This window comes from Nothobranchius furzeri, chromosome 2 (assembly GCF_043380555.1).
Source record: "Nothobranchius furzeri strain GRZ-AD chromosome 2, NfurGRZ-RIMD1, whole genome shotgun sequence".
In the NCBI taxonomy this organism is placed as follows: Eukaryota; Metazoa; Chordata; class Actinopteri; order Cyprinodontiformes; family Nothobranchiidae; genus Nothobranchius; species Nothobranchius furzeri.
This window is the reverse complement of record NC_091742.1, coordinates 8,442,892-8,464,379: the sequence shown is the minus strand read 5'-3', so window position 1 is coordinate 8,464,379 and position 21,488 is coordinate 8,442,892. Positions and strand designations below refer to the sequence as shown.

Here is a 21,488-nt window from a genome sequence, read left to right as displayed (position 1 = left end):
TATTTGGATAAGCCTCCCTAATTTGTCATTTACATATTTGTTGTTTGTAAGCAAAACTTAAAGTAACAGAGAAAAGGAAAACAGTTGGTTCTAAATTTAGTTATTTGACCTGTTTTTTCAGCAATACAGATTGTCAAAAAATGTCAAATTGCACTTATTCTATGTTTTATAAGTGAAAATCGTTTTTCAAATAAAACGTAACCTCTATTTTTTGATTATCAGTATTATGGGGAATTAAACTGTCACATTGTGTAAAAGATGGGTTTTTTTTTAAATAAAATTTCTAGATTTTGTATTTTCTCAGATGGTTTTTCAGGAGAGAGAAAAACCGAAGTTACTGTCCATGTTTTAGTTTTGACTTGTGTAATGAGTGTTAATTAAGGACTCAACACATTCTCACTCCCAACGCGTCAAAAACAAACGCTTGGTCAGCCACCCTCCACGTCAGACCCCTGACGCCAAAAGTGCCCTTTTTCGTTACTTATGTGCGAAAAGGGGTTTTTCCCTTTCTAACTGCAGATCCCAATGCAGCATAAAACTGACGTGATGAGATATCCGCCGATGCGGCACCGAACCAGCTCATTTAACCGCACCTAAACCTTAACGTTTCACTATTTATGACCTTCCCCTCTCCCTCATCCTAACCTTAACCCTCTTGCTACCTAAAACGTCACTCTCACTGTGATCAAGCGTTTGTTTCCCATGCATTCTGACTCTGACAGTCAGAGTCTGACTGTCAATTTTCGTATTTGCCGCCCAAGGGGGAACAGTAGAACATACCATCTGGTGAGGGGGAGGTTACAAATACCCTCTACTTTTAACCTCCACCGTGGTAGTTGAAACCTCCCCCTCGCGTTGGCTCGGTCCAAACTCGACCAATGACGAGGCGGCTCCCGCCGTTCACTTCATAGAGCCGGCTTTTAGAGCGATCGACACATCACTAACGTGTTCGCTAGCAAGATGGTTAAGGTTAGGATAGGGGTGAGGGGAAGGTTAAATAAGAGGATAAGGTTAAGGTGAGGTACAATGAGCTTGTTTGGTGCCCTGGCTGCGGACATCCCATTGCGTCAGTGTAACGCTGCATTGGGATGCAATGGTAGCGGACGTCCCATCACGTCAGTTTTACGCTGCATTGGGATCTGCAGTCAAATAAGGGAAAAACCCCTTTTCGCACATAAGTAACGAAAAAGGGCACTTTTGGCATCAGGGGTCTGACGTGGAGGGTGGCTGACCAAGCGTTTGTTTTTGACGCGCTGGGAGTGAGAATGGACCATAAGACATTAAAAATTCATATCGAGTATGAATTCCATCTTATGGACACTGGGTAATTTAAATCAGAAGATTGGATCTTTTTATTGCAGGGATTTTGATAACACTTTGTATTAACTGAGAAATAAGAGAAGAGAGATGCCAGGTCCACGACCCTCCTCTGGTACTGGAGCCGATGAAACAGCGTCGACAGTACGACAAACCAGTCTTTGGATAGTCTCCAGGTAAAAAGTGACAGGTGTTTCACAGCGTCAAAAGGGGACCCTCCTTGGGTCAGCGAGTTCAGCTTTTATTCTGAAAGGTACCGTTGCTTGGTTCACAAAACAACAGATTTTTCCCAGCTTGATGGGTTTCAGCTTAAAAAGAGAAGTGCAGAATGGCCTGTCCATACTTCACTTAACATGCGGTGAACTTCATGGGATCTTGAGAACTGAGATCTTGAGGCTGTTTCATGCACTCTGGCGCTGTGTCAAAGGGAACTGTGGAAAAGGTTAAATAACCTTGGAGGAATAGCTCCTTCATCAAGTTACACTTGATTAGTTTTTAGGTTATAACAATTTGCAAGTTAATCAAAACACAAAAACTAAACATATCAAGTTTTACTCAAGAAAATAATACATTTAAAATATATTTCTCTGAAAGAAATTAGTGAAGTTAAACGTAAATGCAAAAAGCTTAAATTTCCCTTATCCAGACTTGTTTGTGATAATTAAATGCTCTGACTTGTAACCTCTGAGGTCAACCTTTTGCTCTGAAAGTTTAGATTTCATGTGATGTCAGATTAAATATTGGGCTTGGACATTTAGGGTTTTGAACATAATTCTAAAAAGACTTTAGAATCTGCAAAAAATGACCTATAGACACAACAAATGCATAATTCTGGTGAACCTGTCCCTAAATTTCAGACCTCTCTGGCTTCTCCTGGTGATCATCATGTGATCTGCAAGGTCCCTCATATAATCTCTTTATTAAGTCAAATTAGACATTTTTCTGCTCTACAGGGCTTGCGCTGTCATTTTAATGTGTGAAACAGTAAAGACTTGCAATAAAACTGTGTACCATTCATAGAACAGTGCCATAAATATAGTTTAGAGGATATCATGTATAATTTATCATTGAGTTGGGGTCACTGTTGATGCAATGAGGCACTTTGTGATAGCTCCAGGATTTCTTCATGGAGAGATGACGTCTCAGCTGGACTGGAAGCTCCTTCTGTGCCTGCGGGAAAAGTATAAATGCACAGAGCAAAGGTGGGAAGATGTGAACTAAGATGAATCCAGTAGACACTCCAGTCCTTTCTCAAACCCTTTTCAAACTTGTCAAGTTGTGTGATGTTGCCTAAGAATGTTTTTTTAATGCAATGGCCTAAGTGTGGCAGACACACTTTTGAATAAATATTACGCTAATTTTCTTTTTAGTGGCTTTTATCTGCAAATGGAGTGATATTTGCAGTTCTATTACAAAAGCTATTCTAAACTATTTTGATTTCATGTGTTGAAATATGCTTCATCAAGAAAAATATACCTTAGCTAGAATGTTAAAAAATGCAAACATGTAAGTCTCATCACTGTTGGAATTATGATTTGGTGTAGTGCTGATTTGGGTACTTATAATTTAATTTATCTGATTATGCTTGCCGGATGTTCTTAATGCTTTTTTTTTTAGTTAATTGTGACCTTATGGCACCGTTGAATAATTACAATGGAGTTTACAGTAAATAAAATAACGAAATTAATCATTATAATTAATTGTTCTACAGGTATATATTTAAAATTGATTTTTTTGGTAAAAGTCTAAATTCATAAACTCTGAGTGTCTATTTTAATCCGCCTTATTCAATGTTTTACATAGTATTGTTATTTACGACATTGTCGTTACGTGTCTGTCGGAAAGATGGCGCTGTAGAGCTGCAGTGTTGCCAAGGAAACGATTGAAAACAACCGGTGGCGCAGTTCAGAAGTGTCCCGACTGCGCTTGGACAAAACTCAACAACCGCTGAACGCGTTCCTAGGGAGAAGACGGCAAGTTTCTCATTCACGAGCTGCTCGGATGTTCTCCGGAGATTTTATTTTAAAAGAGCCGCTTCCTGCTCCCGAAACTCGGACTCATCGCTGGTTTTGAAGTGGTGAGTAGAGGCTCTCTGTAACGGGACGGCTATGCTGTTAGCTTAGCAGCGATGTGCCGCTAGTCTCTGAGCTAAATTGGGCGCTTCGGTTGGTGTTAAACACCGACGATAAAACCAGAAACTTTGTTTTTAAGTGAAAAACTTTTGTTATTCTACAGAGTTGGTTTGTATGAAAGTTTAACTTACTTTGCAAAACTATTCGAACACGTTTTTATGTCACTGCTGTCTTTAGTGTTTCCTTGAATCGACTTAAAATAGTTTACCCCAACTAGCCTCTAGCTGTTTGGGCACTATTTCTAATAAAGGAAGCATTCAAGTTTATTAAACATGTGATTAGCGTTGCTTGATAATTTAAATATAACTTGAACGTTCAAACGTGGGGAAAACTTAAAAAAATAATGTATTTGTGTCACCACACGGGTTGAGCAATGTCCAAGTCGGGAAAAAAACTATTTTTCTAGTGTTTATAGTCATATTTTATGTTTTATTTCACTAAACAAATATCTGTGTACGTAATAATCTGCTCTACTGTTTAAAAATATGTTTTTGACACAATATGACTTTATGCACATTGTCAAACACGAGAGGATGGTGAGAGTAAGACAAGTATCTCAATTTATGTAAGAAAATGTGCTTTACTGATTTGTTTGGTCATATATAATATATAAAATGCAGAGGGCTGAATTTGAGGCCACAAAGCGGAGCCAGTTTCTTTGTATCACCTTGTTTGGTTTGTGCACTTCCTCTCATCCTCACTTCTGTACCCAGGCGCCACTCTCTACCCTGCATCCTTCTCAGAACTGCTTCAACCAGTTAGCAGCAGCAGAGCATGAGATCTCAAGCTTAATTAAGCCCACGGGAACAGATGGTCTGCTGGCAGTCTCTGCTGCTCCTCAGCAGTACCCTGCTACACTAAACACAACTAAATGGTTCTGGAGGGGAGGGTTTAGGAGGAGTGGACCTGCCAGCCGTGATTAGCTGTGGAGAGTTGCTGCCAGTTAATTGTAGGGGACACGACTGACTTTGACACAGGAATGTCAAACGTGGCTTTCAAGGACAATGTGCATGTGTTTGATTCTCATTTTCAATCTGTGGCAATTTGATTTGCAAAGAAGGGCAAAAATTTTTTAAATAAGAGCGATACAATCATTAATGACACAAATATCAAAAATTTTACTTTAATAATGTGCAAAAACAACTCGGCTTTTAATCCTTTTACTGTTTTCGAACAGGATTTTCTATTAGAAAATTTCCACTTTGAGGCACGTCATACCATCAAATCCAGATTATAACATCAACAGAATAGATCTTAATCTACAACATTCACAACATTACCCAGGTGGTAATGCATATCTATGTGCCATTTTCAGTTTTAATTTTTTTAATTCACCTAATATACTCAAGTCGAGTCAGTTTATTTTTGTTTCACAAGGTACAAAATGTAAAATTATTCAGAAATCCATATCAATTAGCAAATACAGTAAACAAAACATTAAGTAGAATCAAATTATTTAAAATTATGAAGGTGAACTCCGCTTCCAAGATATGCTGAACAGATTTGTGCTTTATTTGAGTATCAACACAAGCAACAAGCTATATTTTGGCTGAGGTGTTCTGGTGGACAGGTGAGCCTGGATGAGGCTGTGTAGAAGGGATTTAAGGTGACCGAATCCTGAAAGCTCTCCATGTTAGAAATTAGATTAGTGGAGAGACGGACGAGAGTGGAAAGGAGTAAAAGTTTGTCCTGATCGACACGCAGCCAGATTATGTGTTTTAGCGAAGCCCCAGGTAGTTTGTGAGTTTGACATTGATGTTGTGTGAGACTATGAACAAAGTCTGCTGAGTGAGCAGAAGGATAGCACGCCCAAACAAATCCCTTAACCTTTTTTCAATAGTTGTTGATACAGTCTGAGATTTTTGCTGAAGTTCAAGTTTTAAAAACTAAAAAAAAAAATACATTGAATGATTTTAAGTTAAAACATTTCTAAAACAAATTATTTTTATTTGTGTTTTTGTATCAGGAGGAGCGATGACTGAACCGGCACAGAGGACTCCATCCTCCAATGGCGTGCCTTGACCCTTGAGCTGATAGTTTCCAGCAGCAGCTTCTCGTGACGCTCTGGCAGACCTCAGGAAACCCTGGGGTGGTTTGAACTGTACGCCGCAGCAACAGGGATGATAACATCCCATATGAACGGTTATGTGCAAGAGGCCTCTGGTCAGGCCATGAGCCACAGAGAGAGGGCTGTGGACTGTCCGGGGCAGGAAAGCAGCCTTGTCAAATCCCCTCACTGCAGTGCCCACATGGAGAGGATCCAATATTACCAAGAGGAGCTGAGGAGGAGGAGAGAGGAGGACAACAAGGGGAAACATGACATTGATCCAAACGCCTCTCTGAGGCTCAAAAAGCTGTCGCAGAACCAAAAAGTTGGCACTGACAATCCCACCTTTGAGAGGAAGGAAAAGGCTTCCGAAGATGCGGCCTGTCTGGGTCCTGTTGTTGGTGAGTTCAGTGGAGGAAGTGGGTGCTGGCAAAGGCTCAAGGAGGTTAAACGGAAGAAGAGAAGGAGCAACGCAGCCCTCAGGGAGGAATAGACTTGTGAGGTTTTTTAAAGAGCAAGTCGCGCCCTACCAGAGTTTTACTCCACTCCCACTTCATGTTTGAAAAATGCAACAAATGTTGTTGCCTGGCAGACCAAGAGGGCGGAGCCACCAACAAATACACACACAGGCTCACAACAACATTGTGACGTCATAATGTACCAGCTAACGTCATAGTGTACCTCTTAGCCAATAACGATGGCAGATTTAAAGATAATGCAGTGCAGAGTTTTTACCTGACGAGGACGCAACACTGACAGTTTTAGACAGAATATTTAAATTTGAACTAAGATGCACTAAAGTACTAGCCTGGCCTGCCAGACTCGTCCTCTGTTTAATTCTGCACAGAGGAGTCTGGTAACACAGGCAGAGAGGCACTTGAGGGGCGGGACTAGGCAGCTCAAAAATGACCAATCAGAAAAAAGACGGAAATCCCGACTGTACCGCACGATGCTGTAGTTTTCTAGTTGTAAAAAAAATTGCATCTGACAACGGCGCAAACATCTTCTAATTTTTAGAAGAAACGCTTTTAGTGATTCTACTTGTGGTTTTAAAGACATTTGAGTCATTTGGAACAGAGGAAAGAGTCGCAGCAAACTCCGCCGCTGTCTTCATTGTTTATGAGAAACTGAGCGTCGCTGTGTGTGACGTCTGCGACACTGTAGTTTTTTTAGCTGTAGTAAAAATGGAGTCTGGCGACAGAGCAAACATCTTTGTTTAGAAGAAATGCTTTTAGCGCTCCTACTTGTTGTGGTTTTAAAGACATCCAAATCATTTAGAACAAAGGAAAGAGCCGCAGTGAGCTCCGCTTCAGTCACCATGTTTATGACAAACTCGGCGTTGTGGTGTGTGACGTACGCTACTCAGCGCTGATTGGCTCGGTTAGAATTCTCAGGGGGTGGGGTTATTTGAATAGGAGAGTTGCCAGACTCTTTCTCTGTGCAGAATTAAACAGAGGAGGAGTCTGGCAGGCCAGGCTACTAAAGTGCCAAATTATTGACTACATGTGTCTGCAGCACAAGTAGACGCTCATTTATGTAGTTTATCAGCACAAAAAGTTGATTTGGGGGTGACTTGCTCTTTAAATAAATAAATGAAAGAAAAAGGTGCTAAAACTAAAGCTACTGAAGGACCAGAGCATAGGGGGGTTTTGGTTGAACACATCTTGTGATTTACAGTTGTTTGGTATTAAAAAAGAAACTATCTGTAACAATTAGATAACTGATGCATCGAACTGGATGCATTTCTCCTTGATCCATGATGATAAATTCTGGTTTTCCCAATTGTTTACCTTTTTTTTTATCTTCCTGTGCTTGTTTGTCAGAGCTGGTGGAGCTGTTGCAGGTTCTGAAGTGGGCGCAGAGCTGCTTGAGTGATGCTCAGAGCCAGCAGGATGTGGAGCTGATCATGCAGCTCCTGACCAAGGAGGAATTCAGGACCGCCTATAGCATCTACACCGCTGTGTCCCAGCAGATGAACCGAGCCAGTCCCACGTCGCCGCTCACATCCCAAGCACAGGACCTCTGCCAGGAGGTAGGCACGGCTCGCATTACAGATGATTTTTAATCCACTGGTTTATATGTACTTGGTGAGAAGAAGCCAACATGAGGAGTGATGCATTATTTCTGATCACAGATGAGGTCCATAGTGGCTGATGTTTTGGGGGCATTTCTAAAACCCAGATTTCTTGCAGACCTGCCAGATTGTCTTTGCTGAGGCAAACAGAAACTTGGTTTGTAAAGTGTGCTGCTTCATGTTAAATATCACAAACGAAACCTGAAACTGTGGAAATACCCTCTACAAGTAATGCAGACCCTTGTTTCTGTGAGCAGCTAGGCTGTACTTTAGGCTTAGTGTCAACCTCAGCTGAATATTGGGACTTTTCAGTGAGACTTTAAGCTGCTGGCTAGATGTGGAGATCCAGCATGAACCGTTCTTGTCATGACAGGATTGATTTGCAGATAAAGAGGTTGAATCTCCCTCTATCACACCCAAAAACAAAGCCTTCTTAAAGTGGTGGAGCTTAAACTAGCTCACGCTGGCTATTGTGTCAGCTAATCTCCCAGCAGCCCTCTGTGTTGGCCGAGCAGCGCAGCAGGCCGGGATCTGCAGCCAGAAAAGGAAACTGCAGGAGCTTACTGCAGTGTGGACGGGGGTGCAGGGGGAAGGGAAAGTGCGTCACCTTGTTAGTGAGAGCTTTGATATGTTTAATGGACAAACTAAGCTCTAAACAAGGTATGAAGACGAAAGAAAGAGAAAAGAAAAGCCAAAAAGGCCTGCTGCGTCAGATTATTTAAAATAGTCGTACATCATTGTGGAGAGAGGAAAACACATCAGAGTGGACACGTCTCTAAAGCTTTTGGACCAGAGATTTAATTCAGGATTGCCCAGAGAGTCTTTCTGCTTTGTTCTTGGAGAAATGCAACATTTGTGTGTGAAGATGTCTTATTTTTAATGTACATTTGGAGCCAAAAGCAGCTGGAATGTGGAAATCCTCTGAATAACTTGAGGGTTTACACACACACACACACACACACACACACACACACCTGTTGAAGGTAACGCTGATGTAACATCACACAAGGTCTTAGGCCTAGTCCACACGTAGCCGGGTTTTTTTAAAAACAAATATCCGCCCCTCCAAAAACTTGCATCTACACCACCTCGTTTTAAAACTCTGTCCACACGTACCCGGATAAATACGTTGTTAAGGACATTCCAGACCTGTAGGCGGCAGTACTTCCCCCGTTCTTAACCTCTTCCTTCGTCTGTGGTCTTCCACAAGGAGCAGTAATTCCGCTTGCAAAAACAAACAAGCAGAAAGCGCTTGGATAATTGATAAAGCGAGCGCAGCTCTGAGGGCATCCATGCTGTCGGCTAGTGTAAACACAGGTCGCACACGTGATGTCAGCATTTTTTTGTCGCGGAAAGTGACGTTGCGGACCTTAAAACTCCGGTTTTGTCTGTCCACACGCAGACACCCAAAACGGAGAAAACACAGATCTTCACTTTGGCCGGAGTTTTTAAAAAGATCCGTTTTCGTGTGAAAAAACTCCGTTGTCTTGTGGATGACAGGCCAACACGTAGAAAAATATCTACGTTTTGGCAGATCCCCGGCTACGTGTGGACAGGGCCTTAAGGAGGTTTCCCAGAGCCAAACAATCACAACAAGCTACATTAAGTTCATTACTGGGAACAGAATGTGTCCCACATATTCTCATTCACTCATTTTTTCATCAAACCTGCAGATGTCTCCAGTGTGAATGAAGGCCTTGGTAGTGGTCTGGGGTAAAAAGCTCTGGCTCTTCTGTTCTGTTGACCAGCTTAGCAGCCTAGTGGTAGAGCGTCTGCCCTGGGATTGATCAGAGTTCAAATCCCGGTTGGGTCATAAGAATTGGACCCATGCCTCCCTGCTTGGTTGGACTGGGGGGGTTAAAGCACCAAATAGTTCCTGAGCACAGCTGCAGCTCACCGCTCCCCACGGCGAAGGGTCAAATGCGGTGGACAATCTTCACCACACCAGTGTGTGTGACAACTATGGGACCTTAATCTTTCTCCAGAGGGTAGAATTTTGAGTCTTTACTCATTAATATTCATGATATACAAACATCTCCCCTCTGATTGGCCAAAAGCAGCGTGACTCTTCCGCTTCCATCGTTCACTCTTCTTTCTTGGCTAAAATGTTTTATCGCCTCTAATAGCTCTGCCATGTTGCGGAGTTGCTAATGCTAACGTTTAGCTTCTACTTGCCGAGACACGCTCTGCTCTCGGACACGGTCCGAGACGGTCGCTAGCCGTGGTGGACGAGGCCACGAATGCTAATTTTAATTTCTCTGTGGCGTAAAAGAGTCTAGCCTTTTCTGATTCCATGGTGTTCCTGTCTATTCCCTTTCTTCAGCTAATGCAGGAAGTAGAAGCTGAATGAAGCACGCATGTGCAACTCAGCGTGACCGATCCTAGCAAGTATTACACGGTTTCTCAGTGAACAAGATCTTTAGGGTCATTTTCTTATAATTACAATATTATATCTGTGAGAAAAACTGTAATTGTAATCTAAAAAAACACAAACTTCCTTTGTGCCCACGAGCTATTCCTGGAAAGACTGAAATCTGAAACCTGCCTAAGCTCCAACCAGAATTCAGAGCCAGGGCTGGAATAAGACAAGTCTGAGGTGATTTAAGTTACTTCTTCCCCAGAGACGGATTATCTCACCACCGTGTTTCTCTGTTCAGGTTCAGAGGATTCTCCAGTCCAGCCAACATAAGGAGGGTCTGGAGCTCCGTGTGCTGCTCACCAATCCCCACCTCCAGGTCAGAGATCAGCCCTGCTGCTGCGACCTCTTCCTGATTTACCATCTGGTTAAAGGCAACCCCCGCAGAGCCTCACACACCAGCTCATTTATTTAATAATTATTATAATTGCTCTACTAGAAATATGATTCATTTTAAACACAACTCTCTCTCCAAAAGGTTAATTGTTTTTCTTACGCCTTCCACTGGGAGGTCAGAGGTCAAGGGGGTTGCGTATTAACAGCTTGATGGACAGTTTCACTTCTGTCGCCCTCATGTGTACTTGATAAGAACATTTGAGTCATTCATCCTGATTTAGGCAGATTTAATGGCTTTGCTCAAGGACCCTTAGGCAGAACATATCATTACTCTGCAAATAAACATTGATGTTTATGTTAATTATGAGAACATTTGAGATAATTGTTCCTTTTACTAATAAATTAATGTAGTTGGTCTCAGAAAAGTGAGGATTTCTAAACAACATGTCAGCTGGCCTTGTGCAGCAACTCAATGTCATGTAGAATCATTTTACAAAGGGTTGGTAGTTTTAATGTAATCTCTTGAATTTCATCTAAATTATCCTCTTTAGATGGCTTTGGTTAGTTAGTTAGTTAGTTAGTTAGTTAGTTAGTTGGTTAGTTAGTTAGTTAGTTGGTTAGTTAGTTGGTTAGTTAGTTAGTTAGTTGGTTAGTTAGTTAGTTAGTTAGTTAGTTAGTTAGTTAGTTGGTTAGTTAGTTAGTTAGTTGGTTAGTTAGTTGGTTAGTTAGTTAGTTAGTTAGTTAGTTGGTTAGTTAGTTAGTTAGTTAGTTGTTTAAGCAACTTTACACTGAACTCAGGACTGTCAGGACAAGATGGTGTGTGTGTGTGTGTGTGTGTGTGTGTGTGTGTGTGTGTGTGTGTGTGTGTGTGTGTGTGTGTGTGTGTGTGTGTGTGTGATCTACTGATGTTCTGTTTGCTGATCAGCTGACTGCAATGTAGCTTTGTTTTTTTTGCGCGTGTGTGTGTGTGTGTGTGTGTGTGTGTGTGTGTGTTCATCAGAAAGTGCCTATACTGTTAAGTTTCTTGGCTGCAGCTTGATAAGAAGTGAGGGAAATTTCTATGTGGTTGACAAAATAAAATAATTCAATTCAAAAATACTTTATTAATCCCAGAGGGAAATAATTATTTTTTATTCTTCTTGCTCAATCTTCGTTTAAACCGTTGAGCCTTTGCTGGTAAGTGCAAGTGTAAATGTCAATTTTTTAATGACTATTTCTGATTATTATTGGTCACTCTGAGTGTTTCAGGCAGGCTGAACATGAAATAGTCTCCTACACCTATCTCCTGCATTAGCTTCTGATAGAAAACACGATGAAACTCTAGGATTCGAAAAGCCTGACAGATCTACTTAACTAGGGTTGGGCATCGATTAGAAGCAGGACTGTCATTTTTTTCCTGTAATCGTTCAAATCGTTTTTTTATTCCCAGCATGCCGACCAGAGGAAGAATCTGCGGCCAATCTCCGTGGAAAAAAACGTGATCTGCAAATTCTGATCAACGCCTGTCAGAGCTGATCACACCAGCTGTCTGTCGCTCCTCTCCGCAGCCCAGGCACCCTGAGAGCAGCGTCGCGTCCCCCCTCCCTTCCCTCACACTGTTGCACGACAGCAAAAATAGAAACAAACGCGTTCGCCGAACTTTTGCCCCTTTTTTGATGTAAACTTAAATTCCTGCAGCAAAACATACGGTGCGGAGAAAGCTCATTAAAATGCGTCAACATGGTGGATTTATGAGTTTTAAACAACAAACTCTTGACGGTGTGAGAGGAGTTTGGCTCACTGCAGGAATAAAAACACTCACGGAGCCACTCACCAACACTCGTGTGAGTGTGTGTGTGTGTGCGTGTGTGTGTGTGTGCGTGCGTGCGTGTGTGCATGCACGTGCGTGTGTGTGTGTGTGTGTGTGTGTGCGTGTGTGTGTGTGTGTGTTTGTGTTAGCTTCAAAAGGCAATAACCTGTAAGATAATTAGTCATCGTGCTAGAGCAGCTTTCTCTGGAGGACAACACCAGCTTCTGCCACTAGGAGCCGATAACGGTAATAAATAATCGTCACATAAAAAAATCTCACATCACAGATTGTTACTGACAGCAGCTACATTTAAAGAGCAAGTCACCCCTTACAAGAAGCGTACTTCATTCCCACTTCATGTTTGAAAAATGCAACAAATGCTGTTGACTAGCAGACCGAGAGGGTGGAGCCACTAACAAATACACACACTCATGACATTGTGACATCATAATGTACCAGTTTACATCATAGCATACCTCTTAGCCAATAGCGGTGGCAGATTTAAATTCAAATGCAGTGAGGAGTTTTTACCTGACAACGGCACAACACTGACAGTTTCAGGCAGAAAATTTAAATTTTAACTAAAATGCACTAAAGTGCAAAACTATTGACTACACGTGTCTACTGCACGATTAGACACGCATTTATATAGTTTATCAGGAAAAAATAATTGATTTGAGGGTGACTTGCTCTTTAAGTTTCAGGTTCTCTCCTCATTGAATCACTGCTGCAGCGTGTAGGTGTAGACTCTCAATCATCCTGGGAGTTTCAGAAGAAGACAGCTGGACTTCTTGCCTCATCCTTGAGGTTTCTTTAGTTCCATACTTTGGTTGTGAGTTGTGGTGAGAAACAAACACGCTGATTGTGCTGCAGGTCTTTTTCTTTCCGTTTCTATTCTACATGAAGGAGATGTTATTGTTAAGAGTTAAATTTCATGTTGAAATTCAGATGAATTAATCAGGTGAGACCTGTGGTTAGCTGGCTCATTTAAAACGTAATGTTTCTGGATCCTGCCAATTGAAAGAATCGGAATTGGGAATCGATAGGAACCGGAATCAAGCGAGGAATTGGAATCGTTGAATTCAAACGATGCCCAACCCTACACTTAACATGCATGGACTCACCCATCTTGACTCAGGACGGGGAAGGCTGTTGTTGGTTTAGCGTCCAGAAAACAGCAGAGAGCATCTCATCTCTGATGTGGCTCACTTCTACAACAGGTGCACCAGAGCTCATTTTCCCCACAGTACGACTTGTAAGGCATTCAATCATACTAGAGACTGCTGCAAATGTACAAAAATATGAGTGAAGGTTATCTTTAATCATTATCAGACAGGCATTTAGGTGATAAATCTCTCTGCTGTTGGTCTGATTCTGTTACCATGGGAACCACCCAGCCGGTTAACCTCTGATGAGATGTGAGGCTGGAACTGATGAGTCCTCCTCCATGCAGTCCACCTGTGTCCCTTTGATTGTTTGAAAGACGACGGTGTCCTCTAAACTGATGGTTACACAGAACGTTCCTGCAGATAAAGATGTTTACTCAACGTTGCTCGTCACGCACTAAATGAGACAAAGCAGCAGTCTCTCCTGTCCCTGCCTTCAAAGTGAGCATCCTCCGTTGAAAAAAAGACGAGTTTGTCCTTGAAGGAAAACTTTTCTCATTCTTTTCAAACTGTTGTTACCATGATGCCTCCTCATCCCTGCTTCTGCTCATTTATCCACATGAGCTGTATTCTCTCTGTGTTTGTGTGACAGGCGCTGATGCAGGCCCATGACGATGTGGCCGTGCAGGAAATAGCAGAGGAAAACGTGAGCCGGTACCTCGGAGAGACGGTTAAATTAGTGCGTCTGGAGAAGGCCAAAGACACTCCTCTGGTGAGACAGCATGTGTTTCTGAGTCACTGCTGCCACTTCCTCACATTATACATGTTGTGTATGCTCCGTATGCCATTTTGAATGATTTAAACTCGCATCCAGGTCACTGCTGGAGACAAAATGTATTTTTTTAACTGTTCTGTGTCTAGATGAGTCTGACTTGTTCAGTGAGATCATTCTTTCATGTGTATAAGCCCCATGCTCCGTTTGTGTTTTCACCAGGGTGCAACAGTACGCAATGACAATGACAGTGTGGTGGTGAGTCGTGTGGTGAAAGGCGGAGCGGCGGAGAGGAGCGGCCTGCTGAGCGAAGGCGACGAGATCCTGGAGATCAACGGGATTTCTATTCGTGGAAAACACATCAACGAAGTCCATGACCTACTGGTGGGTGATTGTGGCACTTTCATCATTGACAGTCATGAACAGCCTCATTCCTCATTAAAGTCAACGAAAAGGTTTTACCGTATTTTCCGGACTATGAGTTGCACTTTTTTTCATAGTCTGGCTGGTCCTGCGACTTATTTACCAAATTATGTAAACCGCGCTGCCGCGGACCGGCTTCGGACCAGGAATAAGCTCCTCTGCCCCGCCATCACCTGCTGGAGCCTGTGGCAAGCTGCTGCGGGCCGGGTGGCTCTGACCCAGGAATGAGCTCCCCTGTCCTGCTGGGAGGGTTTGAAACACCGCCATCCTCTGCTGGAGACCGTGGCGCGCTGCTGCGCCCTGGTTGTTTATTCTGTTATTGTTACCGGTACTTGTCTTGCAATGTGAAATGCTTAGTCTCAGATTTTGTGAGAAAAATATTAAAATTTCCTCCCAAAACGCGACTTATATCTGTTTTTTTTCTTCTTCATCAAACATTTTATGGCTTGTGCGACTTATATTCTGGAAAATACGGTAATTTGAAATAAGATGTTTATTTTGTTCGTTTTCGTCCTTTTTCACAGCAAGTAATGCACGGAACTCTGACCTTCCTCCTCATCCCGAGCTCTCAGGTCAAACCCACCCCTCACAGACAGACTGTGGTGAGTCTTATAGTGTGTGTGTGTGTGTGTGTGTGTGTGTGTGTGTGTGTGTGTGTGTGTGTGTGTGTGTGTGTGTGTGTGTGTGTGTGTAAAACTGTGAAACTCTTGTTCTCCTCAGATGCATGTTCGCGCTTACTTCGACTATGACCCCTCTGACGACCCGTTAGTGCCGTGTCGGGAGCTGGGTTTGTCCTTCCAGAGAGGAGACATACTCCATGTCATCAGCCAGGACGATCCCAGCTGGTGGCAGGCCTACAGGGACGGGGACGAGGACAACCAGCCTCTGGCTGGACTCATTCCAGGTACGATCAGTTACGGTCAGCCAGCTACTACAGGGAATCGAGCTCAGCTTTGTAAGATTTCATTTTTAGAATAATATTATTGTGTTTGTTGTTGTTCTGTCTGAAATACACAAATAATGAAGTCATACCTGCTTATAAGATCGATGTCTCACAGGTGGCTGGCAGTGGACTTAATAGGATCTGTGAAATCTCACTGACTGTAGGCGCGTTAAGACCATCACCAGCACCTCGTGCACCAGCGAGCTCTGGGCTGTGCCGTAGTATGGATTACTTTCATATTACTCAGTTTATGAAGAGCAACAACGTTTGGATAATTTAGATGCTCTAAAGTAAATGTTTTATATACCCAAGCCTAAATAATGCTTTTACAGCTTAACTCTTAACGGACATTGAGGAAAAAAATGATGAGAAGCTTAATAATTGAGCTAAAAGGCAGATATTACTGTAATCACCTAATGAAGCATAAAGTCACAGGTATGAAAGAAGCATATAAATAACCCGATAAGAGACTCCACCCATCTGGCATGTATAGCAGATTAAAAGAAATGCCCAAGAATTATTTGTGATTGCCCTTTGACCCCTAGAGTCTACGGGGGTGTAAATAAACAACGCTGAGCTCTGAAAATGGAAGTTTAGCAGCCTTTTTTATTCATTTATGCAGAATAGAATAATCCTTTATTGTCGTTAAGGAAGAGCAAATAATAAAAATAATACACTTGCAAATATTTTGTACTCATCTACTAATCCAGTGCAGGTATCGTTCAGACTAGATTATAATCTGTTTCTTTATCAACAATCAGATGATTTACTGAAGCTGTTTCTTAGGTAAAAGTTTCCAACAACAGAGAGAGAGCCTTAAGAAGACTATAACCGACAAGAGCCAAGAGCAGCAAGGTAAGAGTCATTTACACACACACACACACACACACATTATCTCTGCTTTTTAATATAAAACACTAAAGTAAAACAGTTTCTTTGTCACATTTTTTTTTCAGGGAAACTTTGGAGTTCAAAGAAAATCAAGAAGCATAAGAAGAAGATTTCTTCAAACTTGAGCAAAGGTGAGGTGTCAGAGCGGCTCCATCTGCACGCCTCACCGTCGTGAAAGCCCGCCTCGGTGCTGGGCCGCTGCCAAACGTCCACCGCTGTCAGCTTTACGCATAAGCTGAAGTTGACACGCCTCGTCTTTCTCACAGCGGCTTGTCCAGACTTGTTGTGTCACAAGTCAGATTAGACTCGTCTTCACAGACGGGATCAGCGAGTGCTTAAACGGCTCAAAGGGACGCGCGGTTTTAGGGTCGACACAAAGCAACACATTTACTATTTTAGAAGAATGACACGTAGACTGGGTTGAGCTGACCGTTAGATGCTGGTTGTGGATGTTTTGAAGCAGATGAAAACATGACAAAGTTACAGATCAGCAGCTGAGGAGTGTTTTGACAGACAGGTCTGTGATGTTTCAGAGAGCGACGACATCCTGACCTACGAGGAGACGTCCCTCTACCACCAGCCGGCTAATCGCAAGCGCCCCGTAGCTCTGATTGGTCCCGCAAACAGCGGCCACGATGAGCTGCGTCGGAGGCTTCTGTCCACAGATCCGGAGAAGTTTGCTGTCGCCGTCCCACGTAAGTCCATGCCTCCTCCTCAGCACGTGGAAAAATGGTTCCTGGTTTCTGGAAGAGTTCAAAACGTTTTACGGTCAAAATAACAGTAGTGATTACACATTTATTGATGACTGATCTGTTTCCGTGGCTCAGACACGACCAGGAACCCCAGGATACACGAGCGAAACGGACGGGAGTACCATTTCGTGAGCCGCTCCGCCTTTGAGACGGACCTGGCGGCAGGGAAGTTCATAGAGTCCGGGGAATATGAGAAAAACCTGTACGGCACCAGCACCGACTCCGTCCGACACATCATCAACTCCGGTCGCATCTGCTTGCTCTGTCTGCACACGCGAGTAGGAGACCAGGAAGGAGATTATTTCTGTCTGAATGATGATTCCAGCCGTTAGTGAATCGTTTATGTCCATCTTTGTTTCTCTGTCAGTCTCTGCAGGTGCTGAGGTCCTCCAACCTCAAGCCCTATGTCATCTTCATCTCTCCTTCTCAAGAGCGACTGCGCACCCTGCTGGCTGCAGAAGGGAAAACACCAAAGGTGCAACGTTGTTCAGGAACTTGGAAAAAAAAAACATGAATGTACATTTTGAAACAAGTTTTTTTATTTCTGAGAACTTCAGAGCAGAAAGGGTAAAAACCTGATAGAATGGAGTTGGGTTACGTTTTAACCATAAAGTCTTGTTTTCTGCACACAGCCGGAGGAGCTGAAGGAGGTCATCGAAAAGGCCCGCGAGATGGAGCTCAACTTCGGCCACATTTTCGATGCCACCATCGTCAACGTGGATGTGGGCCAGGCTTTCCTGGAGCTCTGCAGGTTAATCGATAAGCTGGACACCGAGCCTCAGTGGGTGCCCACATCCTGGCTGTGCTAGACGCGGTTTTCTCTTTACTAAAAGGAGTCTCAGGGAAGGAGGAGGTAGAAAAACTGAACGAGGAGGACTTTCACTTCCACAGGGTCCTTATTCGTGCTGCAGGGATGGTTCTTTGATGTTCCTTTGTTGGTGTGTGTCTTCCGTGAATGTTCTGTTGTGTGAAAATGTGTGTTGATCTCAGTTTATACAAAATCATTTATGTGTTGTTAGTTATTTATAATTGTAAATACATATATATTTGTAGATGATGTGTTGTTGAACCAAATTTGGTACATTCAGTTTCAAAAAGGCTTTGTTTAAGAAAAACATGGAACCAAAACCTCATGAGAGAAAAGGATAGAAGTAGATTTTATGCAATGAGAACAGTTTTAAAATCCGCTGTAGTGTTCTTAAACCAGCATCAGTATTTGTTCTCCTTTACAAGACCTCAGGCTGGTTTTCAGTACTATGTTCTAATGCTGCACAATACAGCTGAGGTCGTTTTATACGCACTAGAGTCTAAAAGCCACTAATTCCTGCACTTTCCAAGGAAGTCTCTGCTAAAGTGTTAATAAAAACAGAATGTGACCAAGCTGATTCATACCGTTCCTGGTAGTTGTGTGAAGTCTTAAAGCCGAAACAAAGGCGTGATGTTCTATGAAGCAGGATGAGCTTACAGAGTAAACGTGGCTCATTTGTGTTCAAACCAAAAGCATAAAAAAAAGAGCGTTTGCTTTATATTTAGAGCATCTTTATTTTGTTGACAATATTTTACAGGGTCAGAGATTTACCCTTCACAGGTTTCCACAACACAGACTTCAGCTTTACAGCATGCGATGCTCCAAACGACGTCTACAGGTGAGCCGTTCACACAGAGGGCTTCTTTCATTTTACTCACAAACAACACGTTTATTATTCATAATTACTTTTTTTTTTCTTAAGACTTGTCTGTACAGCGACACGAGAAGACGTTCAGACTTTTCCAGCACAGAAACACAATCACAGATCTGGAGGGGAAAAATAACTTTATAGGGAGGTGTGAACGTGGCCGGAGGCACGGAATAAATAAGACGTTGAGTGTTGAACCACGGGGGGAGGGAGGGGTTCACTCAAACAGCAGGTCCTCGTCCGTCTCCTCCGTCAGCATGTTAGCCGGCTCAGCGATGGGACCGAGTGCAGCCAGCCGGGCGGCGATCTCCCGTTCTGTCCTTTCCCTGAGCTGCTTCTTTTTCTCCTGGATTTTCTTCAGCCTGGCACAGCGGAAAATAACAGGTACTGTAAATGTGAAGCTTCAGAATGGCCAAACTAAAGAGTAAGTCACCCCCCTACCAGAGCCTTACTCCACCCACACTTCTGGTTTCAAAAATGCACCAAAAGGAGGCGTTGCCTGATGGGGTGAGAGGGCGGGACTGCAGCCTGAACTGACTGGTTTTTTGGAGGAGGTGAGCAGCCCTGAGGCATCGGCTTGTGAGTTGCCAAGGCAACCGGTGCAGAGCCTGCTGGCGGCATAGCTTACCCAGAAATTCGGCTGGTATTAGACCCCACAGTGGTACCCTTTAACCAATAGCGATGGCTAACTAATTCAAATGGAATGCAGACTATTAACCTGAAGAGGGCGCTACACCAACAGTTTTAGGTTGAATATTTAAATAAGATGCACCAAAAACCAAAAATAATGATTACACATGACTCTTACAGTAGTTGACTTCCTAACCCATCAGATCCTTTTACTAATGGTTAAGGAATCCGATGCAGCTGCTCTCACCTGTAGAACTCCTCACGCTCCCTCTCATCCAGCTCTGTGATGATGTAGGTGAGAGTGCGATCAATCCTGGGAATAATCACTGCAACGGAGAGTAAAGATGGTTAAAAACACAAGCATCTGTAGATCTTTGAACAACTCGTTTGTTTACCGTGCTCAATGGCATTCACGCGGCGGTTAGTGATCTTAATGGCTTCGTCCAAGGTGACAAATGATGTCTGTTAAAAAAATATTAATTTTTATTCAAAATTAAATATATATATATATATATAGATATTTTGCAAATATGGCAGAAAAATACGCCTTAAAAGCCATAACAGCACCTGTAAGGAGGCCAACTCCACAAGCAGCTCAACAGCTCTAGCATAATTCCTCTTCAGCCGGGAGAGCTGTTCACCTCCTCGGGCTAGACCGGTGAGTTCATAACCTGACACACACACACACACAAACATGCTGAGCTTTCTGAGGTTCACAGACACTAATCCAAATATGATGCATGTCTGAAAAGTACAATTACACTACTTACTGTCTCCACCTTCTTGGTAGTGTTCAAACACTGGAAGGGTGACACCTGAAAAGACAAATTCAGCATGAATAGTTGTTTCCCATCAATTACAGTGATGATGATGATGATGATGATGGGAAGATTTTTCTGACCCGCCACATTATCCTTCTTGGCTCGAACCTTGACCTGGGCTTTGTTCACATTCTGGATTACAGTTGTGCTGAAAGAAGATGAAAAGTTGCTGCGCACGTCTAACAGACTCGATAAAACACGGCTGTAACATTGTCATTACTCTTACCTAAAGTCACCAGCTGCAAATTTGGCTTCAGCCAATGAGAAAGCTGCTTCTCTCATCACCTCTCCCATCTTAGTTTTAGTCTAAAAGAACAGAGAATAAAAGAAAATTCCATTATTAGGTGTTTTTCTATTATGTGAGAAATAATGCAAGATTTAAATAGTTGCTCTAGTTATTTTAGTGTCAAATTGGCTGGAGTGAAGAAAGAGAAGCAGCAATCATTAAATGTTCTGACTGACTTCAATAATTTTACGAAGGATCTGACGGAAGCGCATCGAGAGAGCGTCAGATTTCTTCTTGAGCAAACTGCGGCCAGTTTGAGCCCCTTTCAGTCGAGCCTTCATGATGGTCTGGGCCCTGCAAACACACAGATGACATTTATTTATAGATTCAGACCTGATGTGACTACACAACCACCTATTGTACATTTTTTAAAGTATTTGTCTAATTATTTTTCTCTGCATGGTTGGCCATCCTGAAAGACAGATACCCACTTTTCTTTTTTTACACATGAATATCTGAGTGAGTTTTTCCACATAAACAAACAGGTGACGTGCAGTCAGTTTGGCTTTAAAATTAGAACTAGACCTTCCTTGTGGCTTTCATGAAGCAGGTACAGACTCTGTTCACACTCAGATGTTAGAAACATCACATGACACAAAAATAGCGCTTCCTCTTTTAAACAGCAGACTCAAACTATGAATAAAATGTATCCGCAGTGCAGACGCGGTCCAATTAAGGTAAATAAATGCAGAAAATTAATTATCACGGCATCTGGAAAGCTAGAAAAATAATGTGACATTTAATGGGGGGGGGGGGGGGGCTAATTTGTTAGCCAAGAGAAAAGACGATACGATAAGAAAAGACGATACTTACATTCTAGACGGGAATATGTCGATCCTGTCCTTTCCAGACATGTTTTCGTCTTTATGTTGACCGATCTACTTCTACGCTTTAAACTTAAATATTTAACTTTACTTGTAACTATAACGAATCGTTTGAGGTTAATATAATATCTCAAAAAAGCTATAATTCGAGCAGGATTAGGTGAACGTAGCTAGCTAATGGTCGTGATCTTGTCCGTCCGTAATGATCAGCTGACCCCAAGTCATGTGACACAGCCGTGAATTTACACATGCG

General features: G+C 42.6%; 2 protein-coding genes across 2 annotated transcripts; one reads left to right on the top strand and one right to left on the bottom strand.

Moving 5' to 3' along the window:
- Nucleotides 1–3,203: 3,203 nt before the first annotated feature.
- pals1b (protein associated with LIN7 1, MAGUK p55 family member b) lies at nucleotides 3,204–17,979 on the top strand. Its single transcript, XM_015947491.3, has 14 exons — nucleotides 3,204–3,394; nucleotides 5,416–5,897; nucleotides 7,320–7,528; nucleotides 10,228–10,305; nucleotides 13,870–13,989; nucleotides 14,212–14,373; nucleotides 14,937–15,014; nucleotides 15,133–15,316; nucleotides 16,142–16,210; nucleotides 16,312–16,377; nucleotides 16,780–16,941; nucleotides 17,074–17,276; nucleotides 17,366–17,473; nucleotides 17,631–17,979. Exons 2-14 carry the CDS (start codon nucleotides 5,570–5,572, stop codon nucleotides 17,805–17,807), a joined length of 1,944 nt encoding a protein of 647 aa, XP_015802977.3. The 5' UTR covers nucleotides 3,204–3,394; nucleotides 5,416–5,569; the 3' UTR covers nucleotides 17,808–17,979.
- Nucleotides 17,980–18,515: 536 nt separating this feature from the next.
- atp6v1d (ATPase H+ transporting V1 subunit D) lies at nucleotides 18,516–21,462 on the bottom strand. The gene is made up of 9 exons (XM_015947493.3): nucleotides 21,225–21,462; nucleotides 20,588–20,705; nucleotides 20,352–20,431; nucleotides 20,206–20,273; nucleotides 20,075–20,119; nucleotides 19,872–19,975; nucleotides 19,700–19,766; nucleotides 19,552–19,630; nucleotides 18,516–19,036 (listed from the first exon to the last, which is right to left on the bottom strand). Exons 1-9 carry the CDS (start codon nucleotides 21,263–21,265, stop codon nucleotides 18,892–18,894), a joined length of 747 nt encoding a protein of 248 aa, XP_015802979.1. The 5' UTR covers nucleotides 21,266–21,462; the 3' UTR covers nucleotides 18,516–18,891.
- Nucleotides 21,463–21,488: the final 26 nt, after the last annotated feature.